Source organism: Anser cygnoides, chromosome 1 (assembly GCF_040182565.1).
Source record: "Anser cygnoides isolate HZ-2024a breed goose chromosome 1, Taihu_goose_T2T_genome, whole genome shotgun sequence".
NCBI classification, from domain to species: domain Eukaryota; kingdom Metazoa; phylum Chordata; class Aves; order Anseriformes; family Anatidae; genus Anser; species Anser cygnoides.
The window spans coordinates 87,892,016-87,913,904 of record NC_089873.1 but is presented as its reverse complement, the minus strand read 5'-3'; the positions used below and the strand labels follow the sequence as shown (position 1 = coordinate 87,913,904).

At 43.7% G+C, this 21,889-nt stretch overlaps 2 protein-coding genes and 1 long non-coding RNA gene across 7 annotated transcripts in view; 2 read left to right on the top strand and 1 right to left on the bottom strand.

Moving 5' to 3' along the window:
• Nucleotides 1–5,941, top strand: part of LOC136789686 (uncharacterized) — a 45,185-nt gene extending 39,244 nt beyond the window's left edge. For 2 of the 3 annotated variants that reach the window (XR_010828594.1, XR_010828593.1), the window contains 5 exons: nucleotides 126–607; nucleotides 3,571–3,668; nucleotides 4,797–5,042; nucleotides 5,466–5,524; nucleotides 5,691–5,941. This is a non-coding gene — a long non-coding RNA (uncharacterized lncRNA). The remainder of the gene's footprint in view (nucleotides 1–125; nucleotides 608–3,570; nucleotides 3,669–4,796; nucleotides 5,043–5,465; nucleotides 5,525–5,690) is intronic. The other variant, XR_010828595.1, reaches the window with a different exon arrangement.
• STYXL2 (serine/threonine/tyrosine interacting like 2) overlaps nucleotides 1–6,820 on the bottom strand; it is an 18,089-nt gene extending 11,269 nt beyond the window's left edge. Inside the window, exons 1-5 of one of the 2 annotated variants that reach the window (XM_048071565.2) lie at nucleotides 6,672–6,820; nucleotides 5,933–6,062; nucleotides 3,547–3,641; nucleotides 2,759–2,990; nucleotides 1,780–1,997 (exon numbers count right to left, since the gene is read on the bottom strand). In XM_048071565.2, the coding sequence (XP_047927522.1) occupies nucleotides 1,780–1,997; nucleotides 2,759–2,990; nucleotides 3,547–3,641; nucleotides 5,933–6,045 (658 nt within the window). In that variant the 5' untranslated portion in view covers nucleotides 6,046–6,062; nucleotides 6,672–6,820. Of the gene's footprint in view, nucleotides 1–1,779; nucleotides 1,998–2,758; nucleotides 2,991–3,546; nucleotides 3,642–5,932; nucleotides 6,066–6,671 lie in introns of both variants that reach the window. The other variant, XM_066990355.1, reaches the window with a different exon arrangement.
• GPA33 (glycoprotein A33) lies at nucleotides 6,238–21,889 on the top strand. 2 transcript variants are annotated; one of them, XM_013187213.3, is made up of 7 exons: nucleotides 6,238–6,301; nucleotides 13,335–13,486; nucleotides 14,370–14,580; nucleotides 15,140–15,298; nucleotides 17,542–17,655; nucleotides 20,485–20,608; nucleotides 21,237–21,889. In XM_013187213.3, exons 1-7 carry the CDS (start codon nucleotides 6,253–6,255, stop codon nucleotides 21,316–21,318), a joined length of 891 nt encoding a protein of 296 aa, XP_013042667.1. In that variant the 5' UTR covers nucleotides 6,238–6,252; the 3' UTR covers nucleotides 21,319–21,889. The 2 variants fall into 2 exon arrangements, with proteins under 2 accessions (XP_013042667.1, XP_013042675.1); XM_013187221.3 differs by lacking the exon at nucleotides 6,238–6,301 and adding an exon at nucleotides 6,934–8,889.

The following is a 21,889-nucleotide window of genomic DNA, read 5'->3' as shown; positions in this document are numbered from 1 at the left end:
AAAAGGAGATATTAGCACTAGCCTCCAGGAAGGTACTGGGAGGATAAGCAAATAAGTTAGTATCTATAAGGCACATTATAGGACTTAAATACAATTTTATATTAAATTAATCATATTTTTTCCAGAGCCCTGATCTGCTGTTTGGAAGGTACACTCAGACAGTTACATGTAGACTGGCTGGAGGCCAGAACATATCTTGGAATAGGATGACCAAACAACTAGCAGAAGAGCTGATTTTGACTCTGACAAAGCGATACAGATGCTCCGTATTTTTGGGACCCACTGTTCTGTAAACAGTGACTGCAAGAGCTAGAATCAAAGCTGAGGATCTGCTGTATTTCATGGCCATTTACACAGAAATCATCTCTTGTGGAAAACTAAGCTTTGGCACAAAAGAATTGTCTTTTAAAGTTAGTTTTACAGCGAACTGAAGTTAAAGAAAAGCTCGTAAATATGAAGAGAGCATAAATGAGGCTTTGCTAGACTGCAGATAACTGAAATTACTGTTCCCAGATGTGTGATAAACACCAATTTATCAACGTGCTGTTTGCACAGAAGCTTAATGAAGCCAGTTTAAACACCACTTCCTGACTGATGATGTGTTACCGTAAGTATTTACTTAATGTACCTATTCCGACAATCCCAACATCTTTTGTACCTTTCTTCATACCAAAAGCCCTAGATGCCTCCCCAGTGTTTTAACAGCCGGTAAAGCCTATCTAACAGCTCACCAAAAGGGGGAGATCTCATTCTTCTGCTTTCTTTCTACACTTTTCTTTCACCCTGCACCCTCCCCTGTGTTGTCTCTGGTACTCACTGGGCCCTTTGATGATCCGGTTAAGCTCACTAGCCCAGTAGAAACTCTCTGTTCCCTGCTGGGCAGTTGGTTTTGCTGCATTAGTGAGTTGAATGGTTGATGAATGTCAGCAGTGGCGCAAAGTAAGCATCAGTAATATGCCCAGAGAAGAAATGGGAGTTATGAGTAAGAACACAGAAGAGTAGAGCGTCCCTCCCCTTGTTGGTAGTGGTGAGCTATAAAAATTGGCTCAACTTGTCTTACGCATCTCCATCCTAATTTAACTAACAAAACTTCTCATTTTTTTTTCTTGCCACTTCTACTAGGAGAGAACCTGTTGTTCTCTACAGAAATTAAATGCATTTAATACATATAAAAAAATCAACAGTAGTATCACCGATTCTGGTGTTCATTCTCATATTCGGTTTAATAAAGATTTTTCTAATTGTCTGCTGAAGATGCTACAAAATGACCAGTCTACACTGGAGGCCCACAGAAGTATTTGCCATGGAACTGGAGTCCAGCAAATTATAAAACAGCCTGGGTGCAGACACCCAGGGGTTCAACCCAGTTTTTTTGGATTGTTCTAGTAAGCCAGCCTGTTCTTTTTGTAGGAAGCATCCTTGCAAAATTGAGACTCACAGCGTACAGTAATATAACAACTTGGAGCAGTGCTTCATCTCATTGCAATAGCAGGGTGATTTCAAAGCAGCTGAGGCAAGTGGCTTGCACCCAGTTTGATTCCAAAGAAAAGGGGCTTGCAGCAGGGATTGCCAAGCTGCCTCCTCTCACTAGTCTGCCCCCTTTCTGTTTTGTATGAGGCATGGCAGAAATGGGCAAGAAGCGTTCACCGTAACTGTATGCAAAGAACAATCAATCTGCCCTCTACCCAATTACAGATGTGGCATCAGCTGTTTATCTGAGTAATACTTCCACACATTAATTCCCAAGCACTCTGAACCAGTTTAATCTTTTTCTCTTACCCCTGTAAGTCAGCAGTGCTTCATCCAGGAACTCTGCAGCTGGACGGAAGTGTTTGGAGATATCCATATCCGGAAAATCATCCACTTCAATGCCCATGTATTGGATATTCAGACCGTTGTAGAAGCCTGGTCCTGTGTATACACCTGTACCATGAGCTGCATTCAAGACATGTGTGATCCCCAGTCTCTTCAAACGGCTTTTGTTCACTGCGACACTTCTTCAGAAAAGAAAAAAAAAATTGTTAGATATCAGCGCACCTATTTCAGGTGGGAAAGAAGCTGTCTGCTACAAGTGCTTCCCAATTCCCAATCTGCGTCACTCATCTAATACGCGGCTCCTCTCAGACCTTAAGGTCCTTTGAGAGTTCTGCAGATATTTCTCTCCAATACTCACCGGGAAAAGAAAATGAAAAACCTGCTCTCACCAGTATCGCACTAACTCACAGCATGCGCAGTTTCAACTCCAGCTTGATTTTAAAATTATCCTGCCATCTTAGGTTCAGGTTGTTTACTTATTTCTCCATTTTTATTGACGTTTTAAACTATATCCCCATCTAATTCTGTGCTGGTCACTTGCACAAGTATCTCAGCCAGCTGAGCCATGGTACAGGATACCTAGCCATTTCCACTCAGTATTTGCTATGGAATTTCTTTTTTAACTCTCTTTTACATAAGAAGGACTTTAGTCTCAATTTCAGGGCCAAATTCCAATCAGAAGAATTTAATTTGGGCTCATTTCCCTTTTGCTTTCCTAAATTGTCTGAAGCATCGAACTAGCATAGGAAAGCTGCTGAATTGTATTCTACAAGTATTTACTTTCCAGCACTCAGATCTTTGTGAGCATATTTTTAAAAACATTTTGGGGCTGTCTGGGGATGAAAGGTATTGGATGCATCTAATATATGTTACGCCTTCAGTGGTTCCATCTGACCCTTCACTGGGAATCTCATGCAACAGGATGACAAAAACTGATGCTCACTTTTCTGCTATGAAGACATTAGGCCAAACTTCATCCACAGCGTCTCTGGGGGTCTCCAGCCTGTCCTTCACAAGTGCCCTCTGCAAGTCCATCACACATGGTGTGTTAAACAAGCTGGTGTCATCAATCTTTTCCTTAACTCGGTTGTACAGGTCTTCCACCATCAACTGCTGTGCAGACTCTAACATCCTGGGACACACTGCATCTACCTTGATGTCCTTTGTCTTCAGTTCTGGAATAAATTGACAATGTAACTAAAACCATGTAAAAACAAAGCAAATGTATGACCTGACATTCTTTGTTTCCAGAACAACCCTTGGAGATTTCTTTTTTTTCCCCAATGACATTACACCGTCCTGTCTGCAATGTATGCATGTGCATGCTTATCCAATAGCCTCAAGATAGCTAGTTATGGGAAGAGCATAGTTCACTCTCCTCTCAGTCCAAAGACCCACACTGGCCAAAGACCTGGGAGTTAAGTGCACGCTCATTCTAGCCCCAAAAGAAGGGAAGCGGACAGCTTGTTGCAGCAAGCAACTAGCATTTAAATTGTATTCACCACCATAGTACACGATTCTGCCACAGATTCAGTGCACAACGTCAAAGGAAATTACCAAACCTTTCTGTATATTGCCGTTTCTTTGTGGTTTTCACCTCTGCCTCAAGCATGATTTTGCTCATAAAGGTGTTATTTTTTGTCATTTTAAGGTCTCTGGATGAAAAAGGCAAAACAACTTCAACTCAAGTCTCTATTACTTACTTCTTTCTTTCACACTTCCTCCTCTTACCTTCATTGATTATTTGTTTGGCAGCCACAGCAGATGACAGATGGATAGGATCCATGAAGATGCTCTCTGTATCAGTGTCCGATATTATTGAATACCTGCCAACCGACCACACTTCCTATTAGGTAAATGCCCTCCACTGGGATCCCATCTCTATGACTTTAGTCCTTTTACCCATTCCAGAGGAGAGCAAGAGGGAATTGCAGCAGAGAGTATCCACTGATGATAGAAGGGGAGCCCCAGCTTTTCTCCCAGCCCTCACACTGCTCTCTAGAGGGGTGCTATAGGCTTTAAATATGCCCTGTCATCCAGTGTTTGCAGGATGTAGAGACAGGTCTCAGGTGAGAGGAGCTGCAGTGGGCAGACGGTGCAAGTGAATAGGCTGGTGGAGAAGGTTTTGGGTAGAGAGGATCAATGTCTGGTTTCGAGACAGGGAGAGGGATGGATCATAGGGAATAATCTCACAGGTAGCTCCCACCTTGACAGCCAGATATAAACATTGTCCTAACTAGAATTTATTAAGCAATTCAAAACTAATTATGATACGAAAATGGCATTTTTTCTGTTATCTAACTGTCTGCAAGCACCCTTTGAGTTATCATGAACTGCAGTACAAGCAGTCTGATTGAAATCTGTGAATCTCTACCTGAGTTACTCAGTACACTGGTTACTTCACAGCATGAATCTGTGCTAAGTCTCTCCAGTCACACAGTGTTGCCTAACTGCAGGTCAAAAACAACTATGAAACCCACAAATACCTGTGAGGATATTTTTTTTGGCACACAGAGTGATTTACACAACTTTTTGTTAAGGAAAAAATGGGCCGCAGTCTTGAAAACACCTATGTTCCCATCTGGGTCCACCTATACAGCCCAAGCAAACCTTCTGCTCTTATTTAGACCATCTTAACAAAATATTTTGCCCAGCTTTTTCCCTGATGTACACCCTCTACATTTTCTTTCACAAAGATTATATTGTTCATTAGTACAAGGTTGCTGCCCTAAGAGAAGCTATCTGGAAACGCAGCCTTTCAGTACTTGCAATGCACTGTTTGCATTTAATTAATGCAGGCGAGGGAGGATGATTAATGTGCAATCAGGATGCAGCAAGACAGCTAAACTGCTTTCATTCTGCATACTCAAAATGGAAGACAGCGGCACTGGAAACCGCTCAGTGGGCTCATCCATGTTGGCTCGTTGGGTTCCAGCACTTGTCAACCGTGACTGAAAGTAGTCCTTTCCTACCTCTTCTAGGCAGTTTATGAGATGAGCAAGGGGAGTCTCGTCTACAGGAGCTGAGACAAATTTGCAGCGCTCATTTTCATTTACTATAAAGGGTTCTTCAAAGCTCAATAAAAAGATAACAGTCAGCGATAATCTGCCACCACAGCCACAGATTTTACCAGTAGCTGCCTGAAGCATCCATGGGGCTGCAAAACAGCTGGATGCTTCAATGGTTTCACTTTGGAGAAGACCTTGGCATTTTCATCACTGTATTTGGTACTAACAGCAAGGAAAAAAAAGGGGGGAGAAAGGGAAGGGAAGGGAAGGGAAGGGAAGGGAAGGGAAGGGAAGGGAAGGGAAGGGAAGGGAAGGGAAGGGAAGGGAAGGGAAGGGAAGGGAAGGGAAGGGAAGGGAAGGGAAGGGAAGGGAAGGGAAGGGAAGGGAAGGGAAGGGAAGGGAAGGGAAGGGAAGGGAAGGGAAGGGAAGGGAAGGGAAGGGAAGGGAAGGGAAGGGAAGGGAAGGGAAAACAATAAATCGAAGAGGTGCTTCTGCTCATTTTGAGTGACTGGTCAGCAGGAGGAGAGTGATTTATGAGGATCAACAACTAATTTTACTTTATGTGAGCTCAGTGAACTTCCTAAACAATTTTTAATATGTGTAGTTAAATGAAATAAGGATTTTGTCTTCATTTTCCTGCAGTGTCCCACAGTTACTAATAGGAAATATTTTGCAGCCTCCTGCTTGTTGAGGCCACTGAGGTGAGTTCTTTTCAAACAGATCCCTATTCCCTGCCTTCAGCTAAAGCATCTCAATTTGTACAGAAAGCCCTACAGAGCATTTTGCTTTAGGAAAGGGGTACAAAGGGATGATTTCTTTCCTCATATTAGAAGAAAACGCATCTAATCATGCTTGTTTTGCTTGCAGCAACTCTATTCCTGCTCATGCGGTGACAGCCTCCTGTTCAGTGCCCAAAGCCTGTAGCTAAAGATGGCTCTGAACCAAAGACAGATCCCAAGACCCTCAGACTTTCTGGGGCAGGGAAGGCCCAACATGGACATAAAACACCCACAGGTCCTTACAACGGGCAGAAAGACAGACTATGCGCTTGACCCGAGTGCCTCCATGGGGAGCAGAAAGGCAGGCAACCCGCCACCACACACACTCACCGGCTGGGCGAGGGGCTGCGGAGATAGTGGGCCTGCACTGCCTTCACGTCCGGGCCCTCCTCCTCCTCATCGGGCACCACCTGCTCGCTGTCCGAGTCTCCACCGCTGGCCATGGCGGCTGAGGGAAGATCTGCTGGAAGGGGTCACAACGAAATGTGGCACCGTTACGGGCGGCACAAGGCTGGCGGCATCCCCTGGCCACAGGGGCGAGCAGGGGTGGCTCACGGCTCTTTCCGAGCAAGGAGACGGTATGAGAAGCCCTTTCCACGAGATGACCATAATGACTTCTCTGCCAGGGCGCCTGCTGATCCCATGTCCTCATGCGGCTCCCTGGCTGGTGCCCAGCGAGTGCCGGAGCCCTTCTTGCCCGTGAGTAAGCACGCAGGGAGGCCGGGAGGGAAGGGGTGGCGGGGCAGAAACTCTATCCCCCCTGTGCACGGTCTCTGGACAGAGCTGTACACTGCCAGACCGGGACCGCAAAGTGTGTCGGGGGAAAGAAACATGAGACCTCACCTCCCCAGCACGAAACACTCCTCAAGCTCCAGGCCAACGCCACGGCTTCGGCCAGCTTTAACCCTCAGGACTTTGTCCTTGTAGCTAGGAGGCTGCCATGTCCACCCGGGGGCCATTGCTTGGCCGGGGGCATGAAAATGGAGCCACTGCCACCCCCCTGGGTGTGAGCAGCTGCTGCTCACAGGGCAGCAAGCGGGGAGGCTGGGAGTGAGGAAATGGCACTTACCGTCTGTGCCTGGATGAAGGGACAGGTCCTGGTTAGGGGCACGGCGAAGGAGCCCAGAGAGTAGGGCAGGGAACCTGGCAGGGAATAGTACGAGGGAGAGAGAAACCAGCTGCCCCCTCTCTCTCTGTGGCTTCTTCAATAAGGGGCAGGACAACTGCCGGCACCAAACCTTTATCAGCTCTCTAAATATAGCCTTGTCCCAGCACTGGCTGCTGGACTGCACGGAGAAAGAATTCAGTGCCTCACAGACAGCAGCTGGTCAAGTGTTTAACTCCTTCCCTGCTGTGGGACGGGTCCCCCCACGTTTCCTCCTTACAGGAGGCACACAGAGAAAGAGCACGGAGCCAGTGAGGCCAGGTCTCTGCCTTCAGGGAGCCTCCACGCAACTGGGACCTTGCCGAGCACAACCTGAGAGGCTGGTACGACCTCTGATGTCCTTGGGAAACGCAGTGCAGGGTGAACCACTCCAGGCTCACTGGAAGCAAGTGGAATTTCCATTTTGGAAGGGCAAGGACTTGGGTACACTGCATCTTCCCTTGATGCCGATTCAAGAAGAAACCTCCCCTTCCAACTCGTTGACTCCCCAGCAAAGCTTGTGGGCCAGGCTCAGCTGGGGCAGAACATAATGAAAGCTGAAGTGTTATTTACTTGTACTGGTGGCTCCAGTTCTGAGTCATGCAGTGACATCCCAGTGTTGATTCATTTTGCAAACAAACAAGCAAAGAAGAAAGGATGTAGAAAAAGACACGGATCTACCTCAAACCACAGATACCTCTGCTGCTGCGTCATGTGCCTCTCCTCCTTGCTTCTTACTTGAGTGGTGCATCCCTACATGGGGATGGGGCCACATCTGCAGGGATGCCACATCACGAGAGGGAAAAGCCATGAAACAGGAACTCAGGTCTTTGTGTACTCATAGCCCAGACTTGTCTTTAAACAGTTACTGGGGCGGGCAAGCAAGAACAAGAAAAAGTGATAGATTGAATCTTCCATGTCACACCAAGGGGAAAATGGATTTCGGATTACAGGTTTGAACAGATCCTCATGGTTTCATGTACCAAAAGAGGATGAACTGTATTGATCCTACAGCTGTCTTCTCTGGGCAATGCAATTGTTAGCCACTTCTCAAAAGCAGTATCACATGTGTTCTTGTTAATTATTGCTAAATGAGGCAGGAAGTGATCTGAACACGTTTGCTTATGGACTTCCATATTATTGGAGAACAGAGCTTTTAAAGGACCTAAATGTTGCAGGAGCACATACCCCATTGACATCCAATAAAAAGTGGTGCTTTTAAGTCACTGAATTACTTCTGAAAATCCTGTTCATGATTCGTTAGGATACAACTACAACAGGGGATTACGGCCAGACCTGAAAATCCACCACAACTATTCCCATGTAGACATGCAGATAGGACCTGCCTAAGTTACAGACTTGTGGAGAACACACAAACAACATGCAGCCTGGAAGCTGTTCCTTACTATTTGCTACAAGTTGTTGCTTTATGGGATTACGGTGGCCATGCAGAAAAGAGACAAGGATGCTAGAAATCTTTGCTAATGAGTGTATGTACATGCAAACATAGCAAAAAGTAACAAGCTGTAAGAGGTTTGGCATCTATCATTGGAGATTAATACACCCATTCGTAGATGCACTCAAACTGAACATGGCCGGGTGCTGCCCTCTTAGGTGGGAGAGATGGGGTCTTGATGGTTCTTCCTCTGTTTTCTTAAACAAGAGCTAGTGTTAGCATTATGCTACCTATGCATAATTATTTAAGCTGAACAAGGCTTATTGTCCCCCATGTCAAAACATGCATGACTTCAGTTGTGTTGTACACTCCCAATAATCGCACCCTTTGGGTTGCCTCCTCTCTCGCTTTATGCATCTACGTGATAGGAGAGGCTCATAAAGGCAGTTTAATTGAGGAAGGACATTCGCAAGAGGGGAAGGGGCAGAGAGCAGCAACAGATGTCAAAGCCTACTGGCAATCTGCCTTGTCAGTCTGGCCAGGAGGAGTGGCGTAGTAGAATAGCACTTTACAAGAGACAGAGGAAGCAAACCTATGATGCCACTGTGAAGGAGCCTTCAGCTAAAGCCAACTGCTTCCCTAGCCACCTGCAAGTTAGAAGGAAGAGCACCTTGAGGTGAAACAAAGGGGAAAGGAGGACGAGGAGGAGAGCAATGAAAGGGCTTCAGCTGTTTGTTTTCAGTGCAGGTGAGTACTAATTTGGTTATGTCTGCAAGGGTTGGGTAAAAGGAAACAGCACCACAAAGTCTGAGCAGCGTTGGGGACTGGGCTTTGTTTAGTAAAAGTTTCTGCATGTTTATGATTAGGCGGGTCTATTTACTTTCTCTATACTGAATGTCCAGACTCACAGGCATCTCTTAAAGCTGCAAGATAATTCCAGGAACACGAAAAGAATGCTGTTCTTCAGGAGGCTGGAAAACATGTTTTTGAAACCAATTTTAATTGCTTCAGTTAAGTACAGCATTTCTTTCTGAAGAAGGCACTTCCTCAACCGGAAGTGGAAAAGGCCTTGGGTTTTATTTTTTTTCTATGTAAATCTGCATGTAATATATGCCTCCATAAGTTTAAATCCTACTGTTTATATATACTCTGATATGACTTGTGATCTCTATATATTATACATGTCAAGGGGATTCATGACAACCCCTACCTATGCATGTAAATCAGTCAGCTCGCCCTTGGCCTTCATCAGACTTGCTCTTTCTCATCCTGCCTTGCAGAACCTGCGCTCTAAGTTCCACTGCTTTTGACCTGTTGTCTTCTCATACAAATGCTTATACACCATCTTTCAGACTTAAAATAAAGCTACTCACATGAAAATCAAAAATCCTGAAAACCATGCTTCAACAAATAAACCCACAAGAAAGAAATTCATGAGGTTTAACGTAATTAGAAAAGGTGGCTGTGTTCCATATATAACAAACATGACGAGTAATAATTTGGCGATCAATATGTAAATTGCATAACACCATTGGTATTCATTCTCCTTTTTAATTATTCTCATCTTTCATGCTATCTAAACTACAGATGGTAAACTTTTTGGTGCAAAAATATGTATGTTGTGTGAGGCTCTTCTTGCCTGTTTGGGCAGGACTCAAACGATAATTTACTGTTAAAATACTGGCCTGTGAAAATTTTTTGGAGAAGGTATAGTAGATTCTTGCAGTGGAACAGAGCAGAGAAACTACACAGTACTTTGCAGTGCAGTGTTGGGATGCAAGAGCTGCCTTGAATGACCTATGTCAAGCTCTCAGTGCAGGCTGACTTCTGCTGAACTTCTCACTGCGATTGTGTGAATAACTGATACTGTGTCCTTCTTGCTGGATGAAAAATCCCAAACGGTCATTTTGAATCAAACAAAATACTTGATTTTACTGCAAATTTCACATTTAAGAGGTTTCTACTCTCCCACTTTGGAGTTAAATTCCAGCTAAGTTTCTCAGTGGAAATCAAAATTCAGAGCATTTCCTCTTAAAAGTGAATTAACACATTTCAGTTTTTCCTAAGTTCCTCACTAGTCTAATCAATCAAGGCAACTCAGTGATAACAAGTTTGTTTGGTTAGAACCTCAATTTTTTCAGCAAACAAAATATCCCTTTAATTGTTTTCAGCTCTACTGATTGCCCTTCAGTATATTTTTATACTATGTATTAATATTTATTCAACAACAAATGTGCAAGTAAACATGTTGCTTTGATTGTCTTCTTCCTTTGCACTAATACTAATGTTTTAAGTTGAGCAGAGGGAAATAACATTTTAAAGAATTGAGAAGTTTTATAAACATACTAATAAATAACAGTAAAAAGTAATTCATCTTAAATCTAGACGATGCCATTCATCTAACAATATATTGGTTATTGGTCCCCTCTCCTTTCCTGAAGTTCTTTCAGAATTGACCATCGTGTTCCTTCAGCTGTATTCTGAATAGATTCTGTTTTAGCTCAGGAAAAAAAAAAATCAAACTTTGATAAATAAACCCCAATTTTTAGATATGCTAACTATAACTAGCTGGCTGTTGGTGACTTTGTGAAGGAATAAAATGTGGTGAGAAGGGGGATGGAGAGAAATCAGTGCGAGTAAATGGCACTCCAGAATGAAACCGTGAAGCTTCCCTGAGAGCCAAAAGGAGATGTAACAAAGGCAACATGGGAGCAAGAAAGAGATGTAATGGATGAAAAATGGGAGAGCATCAGAAGATGTCAGGCACGAGGATGACAGCAACACACAAATAAGTCATCTTGCTTGTTACCAGCTGCTTCTCTAGTACATCGATGTTCCCTGACTCTGCACTGAAGATGTTTGGGGATAAAAACAAACAAAACCAACCAAATCTAATTTATTGTAGGATTTCCGTCATCCAACTTGACAAAGGCAAAGCACTTCTGACTGAAGCCTTAGGGCTGGGCAGTTTCTTCTCTGCCTCAGGGCTGAGTTAATGACCTGTCAGTGAACCCTGGCCTACTGGAGTCAGGTAGTGACAAAAGGATCAGAAAATTGGTTTTGCTCCATCTCATAGTACAGGCTATGATACTTTCCATCTAAATGCAGGAAAACATCTCTATCCAGTCGCGACAGGCGACAAGATGACTTTTATGCAGAGGTCTCTCATGCAGAGGGAATCACTAGAAACAGTCAGAAAAAGCCCTGGGGCTATGGAAACATGGCCCTTGTACTGGCTGCTCCAGAGCAGAGGAGAACCTGGGAGTGGCGGCAATAAAGGAACATTAGAAATACTTTGCCCTGTTAGTTCTCCTCTATAGCTGTCAACAACTATAGATGAATCAGTCCCTGAGAGAGCAGAAACCACTTCTGCCATGTCACAGAGGAAGAAACTAAAATGAACATTTAATAATTAACTGCATGAACCCACAGAACAACTCAATTAGAGAGCTGAGAACACAAAAAAGGTGACAACTTCAGCTAGAGGTATCCTGGTCGAGTGGCCAGATCTTTTCTTACCAGAGCACCACTGAGTTTGGCTGCTGTGGTAATTCCCCTCCACCCTGCCTCAGGAGAGGGAAGGTGCAGCAGTGCTGAGAGGATAGGCCACTTCTAAGAGGGGCCTTGAAGAGCCATTTGCCATGGGGAACAGACTGGATCCAGGTAGCTGTCACAGAAGCTCTTGCCCTTCCAAGGGGGAGCAGGTCCCAGTGCCATCTGTCCTATGTTGCTCTAGAACAGTGATAACAAAATCTTTGGGGTGCTTACACTGTTATTTTTTAATGGACACTATAGTTCACTGCTGCTGTATTCAAGGATCTGTAGTGCTGAATTTGCTGATGGCTTGCTGCTGTTGACCTAAGGCATGTCTGTGATCACTTCTTGTAAAAAAGCACGTGTTTACAATCCATGGACAACTAAAAGTGGAATCCAGACGTCCTTTGTTCTCTCCCTCACACACGTTTCCTCATGGATCTAATCTGGACGGAGACACGGCTGAGTAGACCCAAGGCTTGCTGGTGACTTTTCAGTCACATCCTCTCTGGGGAACACTGACTCAGCCTGGTTCTTCCAGAAGTGAACCATCATCACCACAGCATGCCCCTCTCAGGGGAGCATATGTCTCTGCCCTCCTCCATGTTCCTCCCTACTGGACCTTGCTCCTCCTTGTCATGGGAGTGCCTCTGAGTAGTGTTCCCTTTCCGTCGTCCCCCCTCTCTAACTAGTTTCAGGCTTAGAGTTTTCAGATGATTCATTTTAGTGCCCCACAAAAAAAAAAAAAAAAGCAAACTGTGAGGACAAAGCAGGTGTTTTTAAACATACGTTCCCACAGACATGAAGGTCATCTAGGCCAGGGCAGAGGAAAACCTCTGGCGAAGTTCTGAGAATAGCTAAGAGCTGACACTACGCAACGCGCAGGTATGATGAATTAAGCATCAAGGCAAAAGGAATACAGCATTCAAGAAACACCTAGACTGTGCCCTGCATGCTTCACCAGGGCCCAGAGGGATTTCTGTTCTACGCAACTCTGCTATTCCTGTACTCCACAGGCAGGAGCTATGGTTTTTGGAGAAAGGTGGCTATCACCCTACTCATTTTTAAACACAAATAACTAATCTTCCTTTTTTTTTTCTCTTTTTTTTTTTTCTTTTAAGTTCTCTTTGCTTTCTTGGGTTTTGCTTTGTTTTGTTTCAGGGCATTTCATGAACGTGTTCTGGTTCTTTAGCACAAAATGTCACTTCTCTATGGACTTGGTTTGGTGGAAGTCATTTGACAGTTTTCCTGCTCCCTGAAGTTTGACAGTATCAATTTGTTAGTTTAGCCTGAATCCTTAAGAGTGCTGATGCACTTGTATTATCTGTTTATCTGTTTCCCTCTGTACATTTAGGACCTGTCAAACCATGTCAGTCATGCTGAAAGTTGGCTCATAAAAAATTACATCTTTATAACTCCACAGGTAAAGAAGAGGGAAGTGAGAAAAAGAAAGCAGAGTTTAGCTCTTAGCCATCCTGTGAGGCAGCTTCCTATAGTCAATCAGCCTCAGCATATGTTGCCTCCTGCTCAGTGGGGAATGTCATGGGTGTCAGAGGGGAGGTTGTGGGTTACTGTGGCGTGTAAGAAAGCCGAAGAGACAAAACATGAAAATCGGATGCCATTAATTTTGCTGACTAAAGTATGTATTCTCTTCCTAGTTCTGGTGACTGCTCATACCCTTACTGTGGAAACACCTGCCAAGGAACTACAGGTGGCAAGAGGGAGCAATGCTACTCTCCGCTGTCAGTTTAATACTGATGCTGCCGTCACCTCAGGAGATTTTGTTGTCTGGAGGAAAATCAATAGTGTGGTAAATCAAGTTGTATAAAGAAACATATGATAGAGCATCTAATAAGGGGGTGGGAGAAGAGATGGAAACAGGACTGTGGGAATGTGTGTTGGAAGAAAAGGATTCCTTCAAGACTTTTTAATCTCAGCACTATGCAATTAGAAACTCTGAATCTTGATTCAATTTAATACAAATCTATTGTGTGATATTAGGCAAACCCATACCTTTCTTTTCCCTCTCTCTTTGTTTTGCAACTGTATATGGAGGATACATCACTGTATATACCTTGGGTTTACATCTATTAACATAGATGAAATGCTCAGATGCTACAGAGAAAGCTATGTATATTTTTGCATGTGTAGTATACATACATATATATCTTTGATATTGTATAAATATTTTTATTGATAATAGTACATGGAGAGATCCTTGATCTTTTACTTTCACAGGGAGTATTTGAAGATAAAAACACCTCTAAAGTTCTCCTCAGCTTCTTGGGAATTAGTGAGAGGAGAAGCAGCACTTGGAGCTCTCCTAGCAGTAACTGCTAAGGGTTTCTTCACCAAAGATCCTTGCTGGAAGAAAGCAAGGGAGTATATGTAATCGTAGGGGAATTTGATTGACATATGGATGTCAGAAAAGTCTCATGGTGTCCTGTCATGGAGAGGAAAGTAAATATGACCCAGCAAAAGAAATCAGTTGTTTCTGACCAGATAAGGTAGAAGGCGATTCCAGACAGGAAGCTCGACTCGTTTGAACTTCTAAGGTTCTCTTGGCCTGGGGCAGTTTTAAGGCGCTCTTTTCCAAGTTGTTCTTATCTTAAGAGCAGGCTAATCCATGGAGTTAGGCTGTAGACTTGCACAGAAGAAACTAATGTTGACTACCTTCCCTCCCTCTCTGACAGGATGATGCTGTCACTAGGTATTTTGATGGACTTGTACAGTATGGCAAGGGCTATGAAGACCGAATACGATTTACTGGTAAATTAGAGAGCGGGGACATCAGCATCACCATCAATGAAGTAACCATGGAAGACAATGGGACATATGCATGCAGTGTTCGTCTACGGAATGACCCTCCTCGGCAGTCTGCAGTCACGAGTCTTTTCGTCCTCAGTAAGCATGATGGAGGCAAAACAGATCCATTAGATAATCCATTATCCTTCTCCTAATGTCCTTATTGTTTCTTAGACCACAGATTTTCTAACAGAAAAAACCTTTCCCAGTAAATCATAATCTGCAATTCTCTTTGGTCTTATCCTACTACTACAGTAGTGGGTTGGAAGGCTTAAAGCACCTGACTACCTTAGATACTTGACAGCAGAAAATACAGTTTTTAGAGTTACATAGTTCACTTTCCTAATAACCCTTGCCTCATTACAGGTCATTCCTCACTCCCCCTGTGGCTTGTCACACTCAAGTTATCAAAGGGTGAATTGCCCAACATTATTAGAGATATCTCAGAAAGCATCTTACAATTTCTTCTTGGCCGACAAGTGTCAAGAAGGGACAAAAAAATTAGGGACAAGAGTTCACTTCAGTTCCTTTGAGAAGGTGGTAGGTGCATGGCCAGCTTCTGATCATCAAGAAAAAAAAAAAAAAAAAGATGCAGGAGATGGGTTGAAACAAAATACTGCATCTGAGTAACAATATTCCTGCTTTTTCCTTCCTTCAGTTGCACCATCCAAGCCAGAATGCAAGATTGTGGGCACAGCAGAATATGGACAGACGATCAATCTAACCTGCATTTCTCATGAGGGCTCCCCAAAACCCACATACAGCTGGCAAAGCTTCGATGTACAACATGAACCCCGTGTACTACAAACAACAAAAGGTACGGGAATTTCTAAGTCGCCAAGTCTTTGAGCCCTCTGTAGTTCAGGACTGGAAAGACTTTGAAATGCAAATAAAAAAAAACACACTTCAATTTGTTTTCTAGGAAGTTCTCTGACCAGGATTTTAAAAAGTTGTCCATTTGGCAGCATATACTCCTAAGTAACTTAGCAGGGCAAAAAGGACTGTTACTTGAAATAACAGCAGTCACTAAGATTTTCATTTCAGCTCTTACCTGGCAAGAAAGACAGCTCATTTTGGAACTGAACAGAAATAATTACTTCTCAATTGCTGGATGTAAGGGTGGGATAGCATGAGAAATAACAAACAGTTTTCTAACTGGTGTTTATATCTCCTCTCTCTTGACAATGACCAGATCACTTTCTAGTGTGAAGGCAAATAAAAATTTGCTCTGGAAGCTGCTTTCCTTCCAGAGATGACTCCTCACGTAGAGGAAGGGGGTATAAGAAACAGTTGCACCATTTCTGCTTTGAGAATAAAAGAGGCTTCCAAGTCTTTAGGACTGTCACACAAGCCCTAATGTTTTATTTGCTTTTGGTTTAAGTCAGAATCTGGAAAAAAGTATATGAATTTCCATAACAGGACCTTTGGTAGATCTATTCATACAGAAATAAGAGCTTAATAGCCTTTAAAGTGTAGCAGTGTCACAGGACTCAGATTTATTAATTCAAGCCACTTCCTTTCTTCCTGATATGTACAATGCCAGAAAGACAGAGTATGTGTCTGAACCTACCATTCCTGGTTTTAGTTATTGTAGCACTGCTAAGGAGGTAAACTAAATACACTCAGACTATAGGCTATTCAACTCCCACTAGGTGATTCGTGCATAAATTATGCAAAATATGAAACGTATTCACTTGACTGGCCACTAAGCGGTGCCAATGCATCATGCACAGCCCTGAACACACCGTGATTTGCCTTCTCAAAGCAACAGCTGTCTGCCCACTCTTGCATTCATTCTGTGCTTTCCTGGGGCAGGAGCCTGTTCTGAGCCATTTCCACACTATTTCTGTTTTCATCAGAGCACTGCTGTCCAGTAAGCCTGCCTGCTGTCTCCTGCCCCCCGATGGCTGGATGCCCTACTGTCACTACAAACAATATGCTAAGACTTTGTGCTATGGAAGTCCTAGTGCTGCACACTGTGCAGAATTCCCTCAGGAGCCACTCCAAAATTGACAGTATCTGACATGCATTTTTCAAATTCAACTCACCAGTCAATTACTTGTGATTTAATATAAGAGGATTTACAGCCCAGTAATAGACTGCAATTCTGAGAGCTATAAACATCACACTGAAAAAAAAAAGTGATGCAAGCTCGGCAGCAAGCTGAGACTCTAAGAAATGAAGCACGTGGTGTCTGTTATTTCTGGGTTTGCATGCTCTTTTACTATCTGGCACTAGGCGTCAGCAAAGACTAAACAGAATCCCAGTCCCACCCATGAGCTGGAAAGAACCGAGGATTACAGAGAAAATAACAGGAAAGCCCCTCAAAAGTTTTTGGAGCCTTTAGGTTTTAGAGGAGGAATCTGGACCTTTATCAGTAGATCCCAAGGAAAAAGCACGGACTCTTTGCACAAGTGTCAGCTAGAGATGTAACAAGCAAAAACTGACTGCTCTGACAGACAGAGCTAAGCTTTAATATATGGTTCTGTGCTCTGTTAGGTTGGATAGGAAATGTCTAACATCACAGCATTTCCATGTCACCATACTTCTTCATTTATTTTCACAGCCTGAATGTCTTCTCTCAGACTAGAAAACTGCTAGATAATTTAAATCAGAAATCCTAAGAGCTGGAGGATTGAATAATTTTTTGCTGTTTTACAAGTTAATTCATCAGGTGGCCACTTCTCAGACACTGGTCTGAGACAACTGGTCTGTGCAATCTTATGTTTGTAGGCAAAGAGGGCTCCTGGCCATCTACCCACTGAAAAAAAAGCTTTCACTAAGCATACATACTTCTTTCCCCTCCACCTACAGTTTTCTTTCTAAAAACAACATTCAAATGCCACATTCCCTGTAATCAGAACAGCACACTTTGTCCTTCCACAAATCACACTAAAACCTAGAGACTATCATGGAAACTCCTGAGCAAGATGGAGCAATCCATCAGCTTTAATAACTTCTCATCGCTCCTACCTTCCTGGGCTAGAATTGAAGGGTTGCTGTTCCCATTTCCTTCCCTGTTGTAATTCTTTTCCTGACTGGGTTTGTGTTTTGCAACAGGGGAGCAAATAACTCTGAAGAACATCTCGGCGGATACATCTGGCTTTTACATCTGCACTTCAACAAACATTGTGGGAAAGGAATCTTGCAACATGACGGTCAGCGTTGTGCCACGTAAGAGACTAGGTTGCTTATTGGAAGAATAGTACCAGAGGATGTAGCCAATCTAAATGTGAAAGCTTTCGCAGAGACAGTGTAAACAAAATTATAAAATTCTGCTTTCTTAAGGGGAGATCCTAAAAGGCATCCCCTAAGGGAGTGCTAATGACCAGGGTGGGCTAACTGGGCTTATTGACAGAGCTTTAGACTAGATTTGAAGGGGGAAACACCAATTGGTTCTATACCAATGCACGCAGAATGAGGAGCAAGCAAGAGGAGCCAGAAACCTTGGCCCAGTCCCAGAACTACGACATCATTGGCATAAGCAAAATCTGGTGGGAAGAGTTCTGTGACTGGGGTGTTAATAAAGGACGGTTACAGGCTCTTCACAAGGGACGGGCAGGGCAGGCGAGGTGGTGGTGCTGTATATAATGGAGAGGCTGGGCTGTATGGAGCTTGCAGTTGGCAATGACATGGTTGAAAGCCTTTGAGTAAGGATTAAGGGACAAGCAAATAAAGGGGGTGTCATTGTGGGAGCCTACTATAGACCACCTAGCCAGGATGAGGATGCCAATGAATTACTCTTTAAGGAATTAAGAGATACCTCTAGATCAGCCACCCTTGTCCTTATGACTTCAACTTGCGAAGCGTAAACTGGGAATACCACACAGCTGATGCAAACAGGTACAGGAGATTTCTAAAACACATTGGTGATAACTTCTTGGTACAGGTACTAAGGGAGCTGACTAGGAAAGGTGTCCTTCTAGATTCGTTGCTTGTAAACAGAGAGGCTCTCAAGGGTGGAATGGTGATTGGTGGCTGTCTTGGCCACAGTGACCATGAGGTAGTCAAATTTAAAACCTTTGGTGGTAGGAGGAGAACTGCCACCAAAACTTCAACCCTGGATTTGGGGACAGCATAATTCAATCTGCTCAGGGAACTTGGTAAGATCCCCTGGAAAACTGCTCTTGAAAGTGCTGTGTCCATCAGTGCTGGTCAGTTTTAAAGTACCACCTCTTAAGAGCACAGGTGCAGGCAATTCTAAAACATCAAGCAGGTGGGGCAGAAGGTTGGCTTGGCTAAGCCTGGATCTTCTTCTAGAGATTAGGTGGAAAAAGAAAGCGTATGGATGCTAGAAGCAAGGTCAGGCAACACAGGAGGACTACAGAGATGCTGTTTGCCATTGTAGGGAGAAAATCTGTGCAGCCAAAGCCCAATTATAGTTGAAGCTGGCCAGTGCTGTGGGGAACATTTTTTTTTTTTAATACGTTAAAAGCAAAAGGAGGACCAGAGATAACACTGGTCTGTTACCTGATGAGGATGGTCACCTCACAAATAGGAACACAGACAAAGCAGAGATGTTTAATGCCTTCTTCACCTCTGTCTTCACCACTGATGATGGGCCCTGGGACCCCCAAAGGCCTGAGTTGGAGAACTGTGACTGTGGTAATGATAAACTCCCAACCAACCCTGAATCTGTGCAGGATTTGCTGCTGCAACTAGATGCATTTAAGTCTATGGGACCTGATGGGATTCATCCCAGGGCACTCAGAGGGCTGGCTGATGACATTGTGAAACCTCTATCAACTATTTTTCAGTGGTCTGGGGAATCTGGCAAGGTCCCAATCAACTTGAAGCTGGCTAAAGCTGTTCCAGTTTTCAAGAAGGTCAAGAAAGAAGGCCCTGATAATTACAGACCTGTTAGTCTCACTTCAGTGCCTTATAAAATTATGGAGAAGATTGTTCTGGGAGTTACTGAAAAACACCTGAAGGACAATGCAGTCATTGGTCACAGCCAGCATGGGTTCATTAGGGGAAAGTCTTGTTTAATTAACTTAATTTCCTTCTATGATAAGGTTATCCACCTAGCTGACTGAGAGAAGCCCACTGATGTATTCTTCTGGGATTTCAGCAAAGCTTTCCATGCTGTTTCTCACAGTATCCTTGTGGGCAAAATATCCAGCATACAGCTAGACAAATACATGATGTGATGGGTGAGCAATTGACTGACAAGTTGGACTCAAAGGTTTATAGTAAATGGGGTTACATCATGTAACAAGTTTAACAAGAGCAAGCGCGGGATCCTGCACCTGGAAGGGGCAACCCATGATTATACATACAGACTGGGGGACGAGAGGCTGGAGACAAAGCCCCACGGAGAGGCATCTGGAGGTTCTGGTTAACAACAAGTTGAACAGAAGCCAACAGTGTGCCCTGGCAGCCAAAAGGGCCAGCCATACCCTGGGGTGCATCAGGCACAGCCTTGCTAGCCAGTCAAAGGAAGGGATTGTCCTGCTCTGCTCTGGCGTGGCCTCACCTCAAGTACTGCATGCAGTTTCAGGCACCACAATATAAGGAGGACATAAAACTATTAGAGAGTGTCCAGAAAGTGTTACAAAGATGGTGAAGGGTCTAGAGGACAAGACGTAGGAGGAGTGGCCGAGGTCACTGGGTTTGTTCAGCCCAGAGCAGAGCAGGCTGAGGGGAGGCCTCATGGCGGCCTGCAGCTCCCTCTCGAGGGGAGCGGAGGGGCAGGTGCTGAGCTCTGCTCTCTGGGGACAGCGACAGGACCCGAGGGAACGGCATGGAGCTGGGACAGGGGAGGGTCAGGCTGGGTGTTAGGGAAAGGTTCTGCACCCAGAGGGTGGTCAGGCAATGAACAGGCTCCCCAGGGCAGTGGTCACAGCCCCAAGCCTGCCAGAGTTCAAGAAGTGTTTGGACAATGCTCTCAGACATAGGGTTTGATTTTTGGGTAGACCTGTCTAGAGAGGAATTGGACTCAATGATCCTTGTGGGTCCTTCCAACTCAGGCTATTCAGTGATTCTATTTCTCCTCCTTTACAGCATCCATGAACATTGCCCTTTACGCTGGCATCATTGGAGGAGCTGTTGCTGCAATTGTAGTTATTGGTATTATAGCCTATTGCTGCTGCTGTCGGGGGGACAAGAACACCGACTATGAGATGACGTAAGTACCTTTCACTAGAAAAGTGAAGGGAACATGCAAAGGGTACATGTTCTCACTCTATTATCAGCATATGGAGTGGAGAGCACAGTAGAAATGAAGTCACCAAGGAAAGTATGCAATACTTTCCTCCTTTCTGTTTCTACCCTAGTGATTCCCATCTTTTCTCACAGAATATGCCCTTATCACCAGATGCCTTTGTGGTCTCTGGGGTAGAATTCAAACATCCAAACCTTGACATGCACAGCCACTTGGTAAACAAAATCATGATTCTCATTTCTCCTAGTGCCTATAGCCGTTTCTGTCATTGCTAGCCTAAATCACCATCATGCTCTGTATTCAGAAATATCACTCCAAGATAGAAACTTTTCCTTTTTAAGCGTAAGACTGCTGTAAGAAGAGTAGCATGAGAAAAGATACACCAGTCACCCTTTCTATATATATATTTTATGGAAAAAAAAAAAAGTAGCTCACACACCTTTTGCATCATCAGCAAGACAATTTATGGAGTTTGGTTTGTTACGCTTCTAGATCAGCTTAGAGCAATCTAAAACCATTTTAATGCAAAATCTCTTCAGTAAAATTTCTGGCTGCCTTTAACTAACATCTCTATTACTGAATAATATTTTAGGGAGACAAAAGATGCAAATGAATTCTCCCAGAGGAATCCTACGGAGAATCAGAGAGCAAAAGATGATAATGAAGATGAATGAAGAAAGAAGAGGGAGGCCGATGCCATCTTCATTTTTTTCTGAGGCACAGACATCACTGTAGAAAAGCAAGCAAATCCCTCTCTTACTGCAAGAAGTTTGTTTGTTTTTTTTTTAGAATAATTAAGTAAAAGCTAATGGCTTTGTCTTCTAGTTCCTGGGAGAGAATATCCTTGTCTCCCTGGAAAGGAGTATTTAAAATACCATGGGTAATAATATATAACCTCATAGCAGAATAATGCATATGAAGAACTGCTTCACCCGCTCATGCAAAAATCACCAGTTTTCTTGACTTACCCCTTTCTGTAAAGGAAGCCCGTTAAGTCTATTTGGATACAGAGTTGCTGCTTTATCCCTAGAGCCACAGAAGGCTTCAAGGTCACTAATTGCAAGTTATCAAGAAAGGGTGGTCTTGTTTATGCTGTTATGTAAGTTTCACAGCTTGCAGCATTGTCTGGTATAGGAATGATTTTATGTGAGATTGAAGCAAGCTGATTTTTGAAGACATTTTATTAAGTGTGTTCTTTGTATATATTATACACCCACATATGAATAAAAATATGGGGAAAAAACA

What these genes read in the sequence shown, in the direction of transcription:
- GPA33 (XM_013187213.3), top strand. Translation starts at nt 6,253, where the DNA reads ATGCGGCTCCCTGGCTGGTGCCCAGCGAGTGCCGGAGCCCTTCTTGCC. An exon ending in GACGGTCAGCGTTGTGCCAC is followed by an intron (nt 17,656 to 20,484) that starts GTAAGAGACTAG and finishes CCTCCTTTACAG; the next exon opens with CATCCATGAACATTGCCCTT. An exon ending in AACACCGACTATGAGATGAC is followed by an intron (nt 20,609 to 21,236) that starts GTAAGTACCTTT and finishes ATAATATTTTAG; the next exon opens with GGAGACAAAAGATGCAAATG.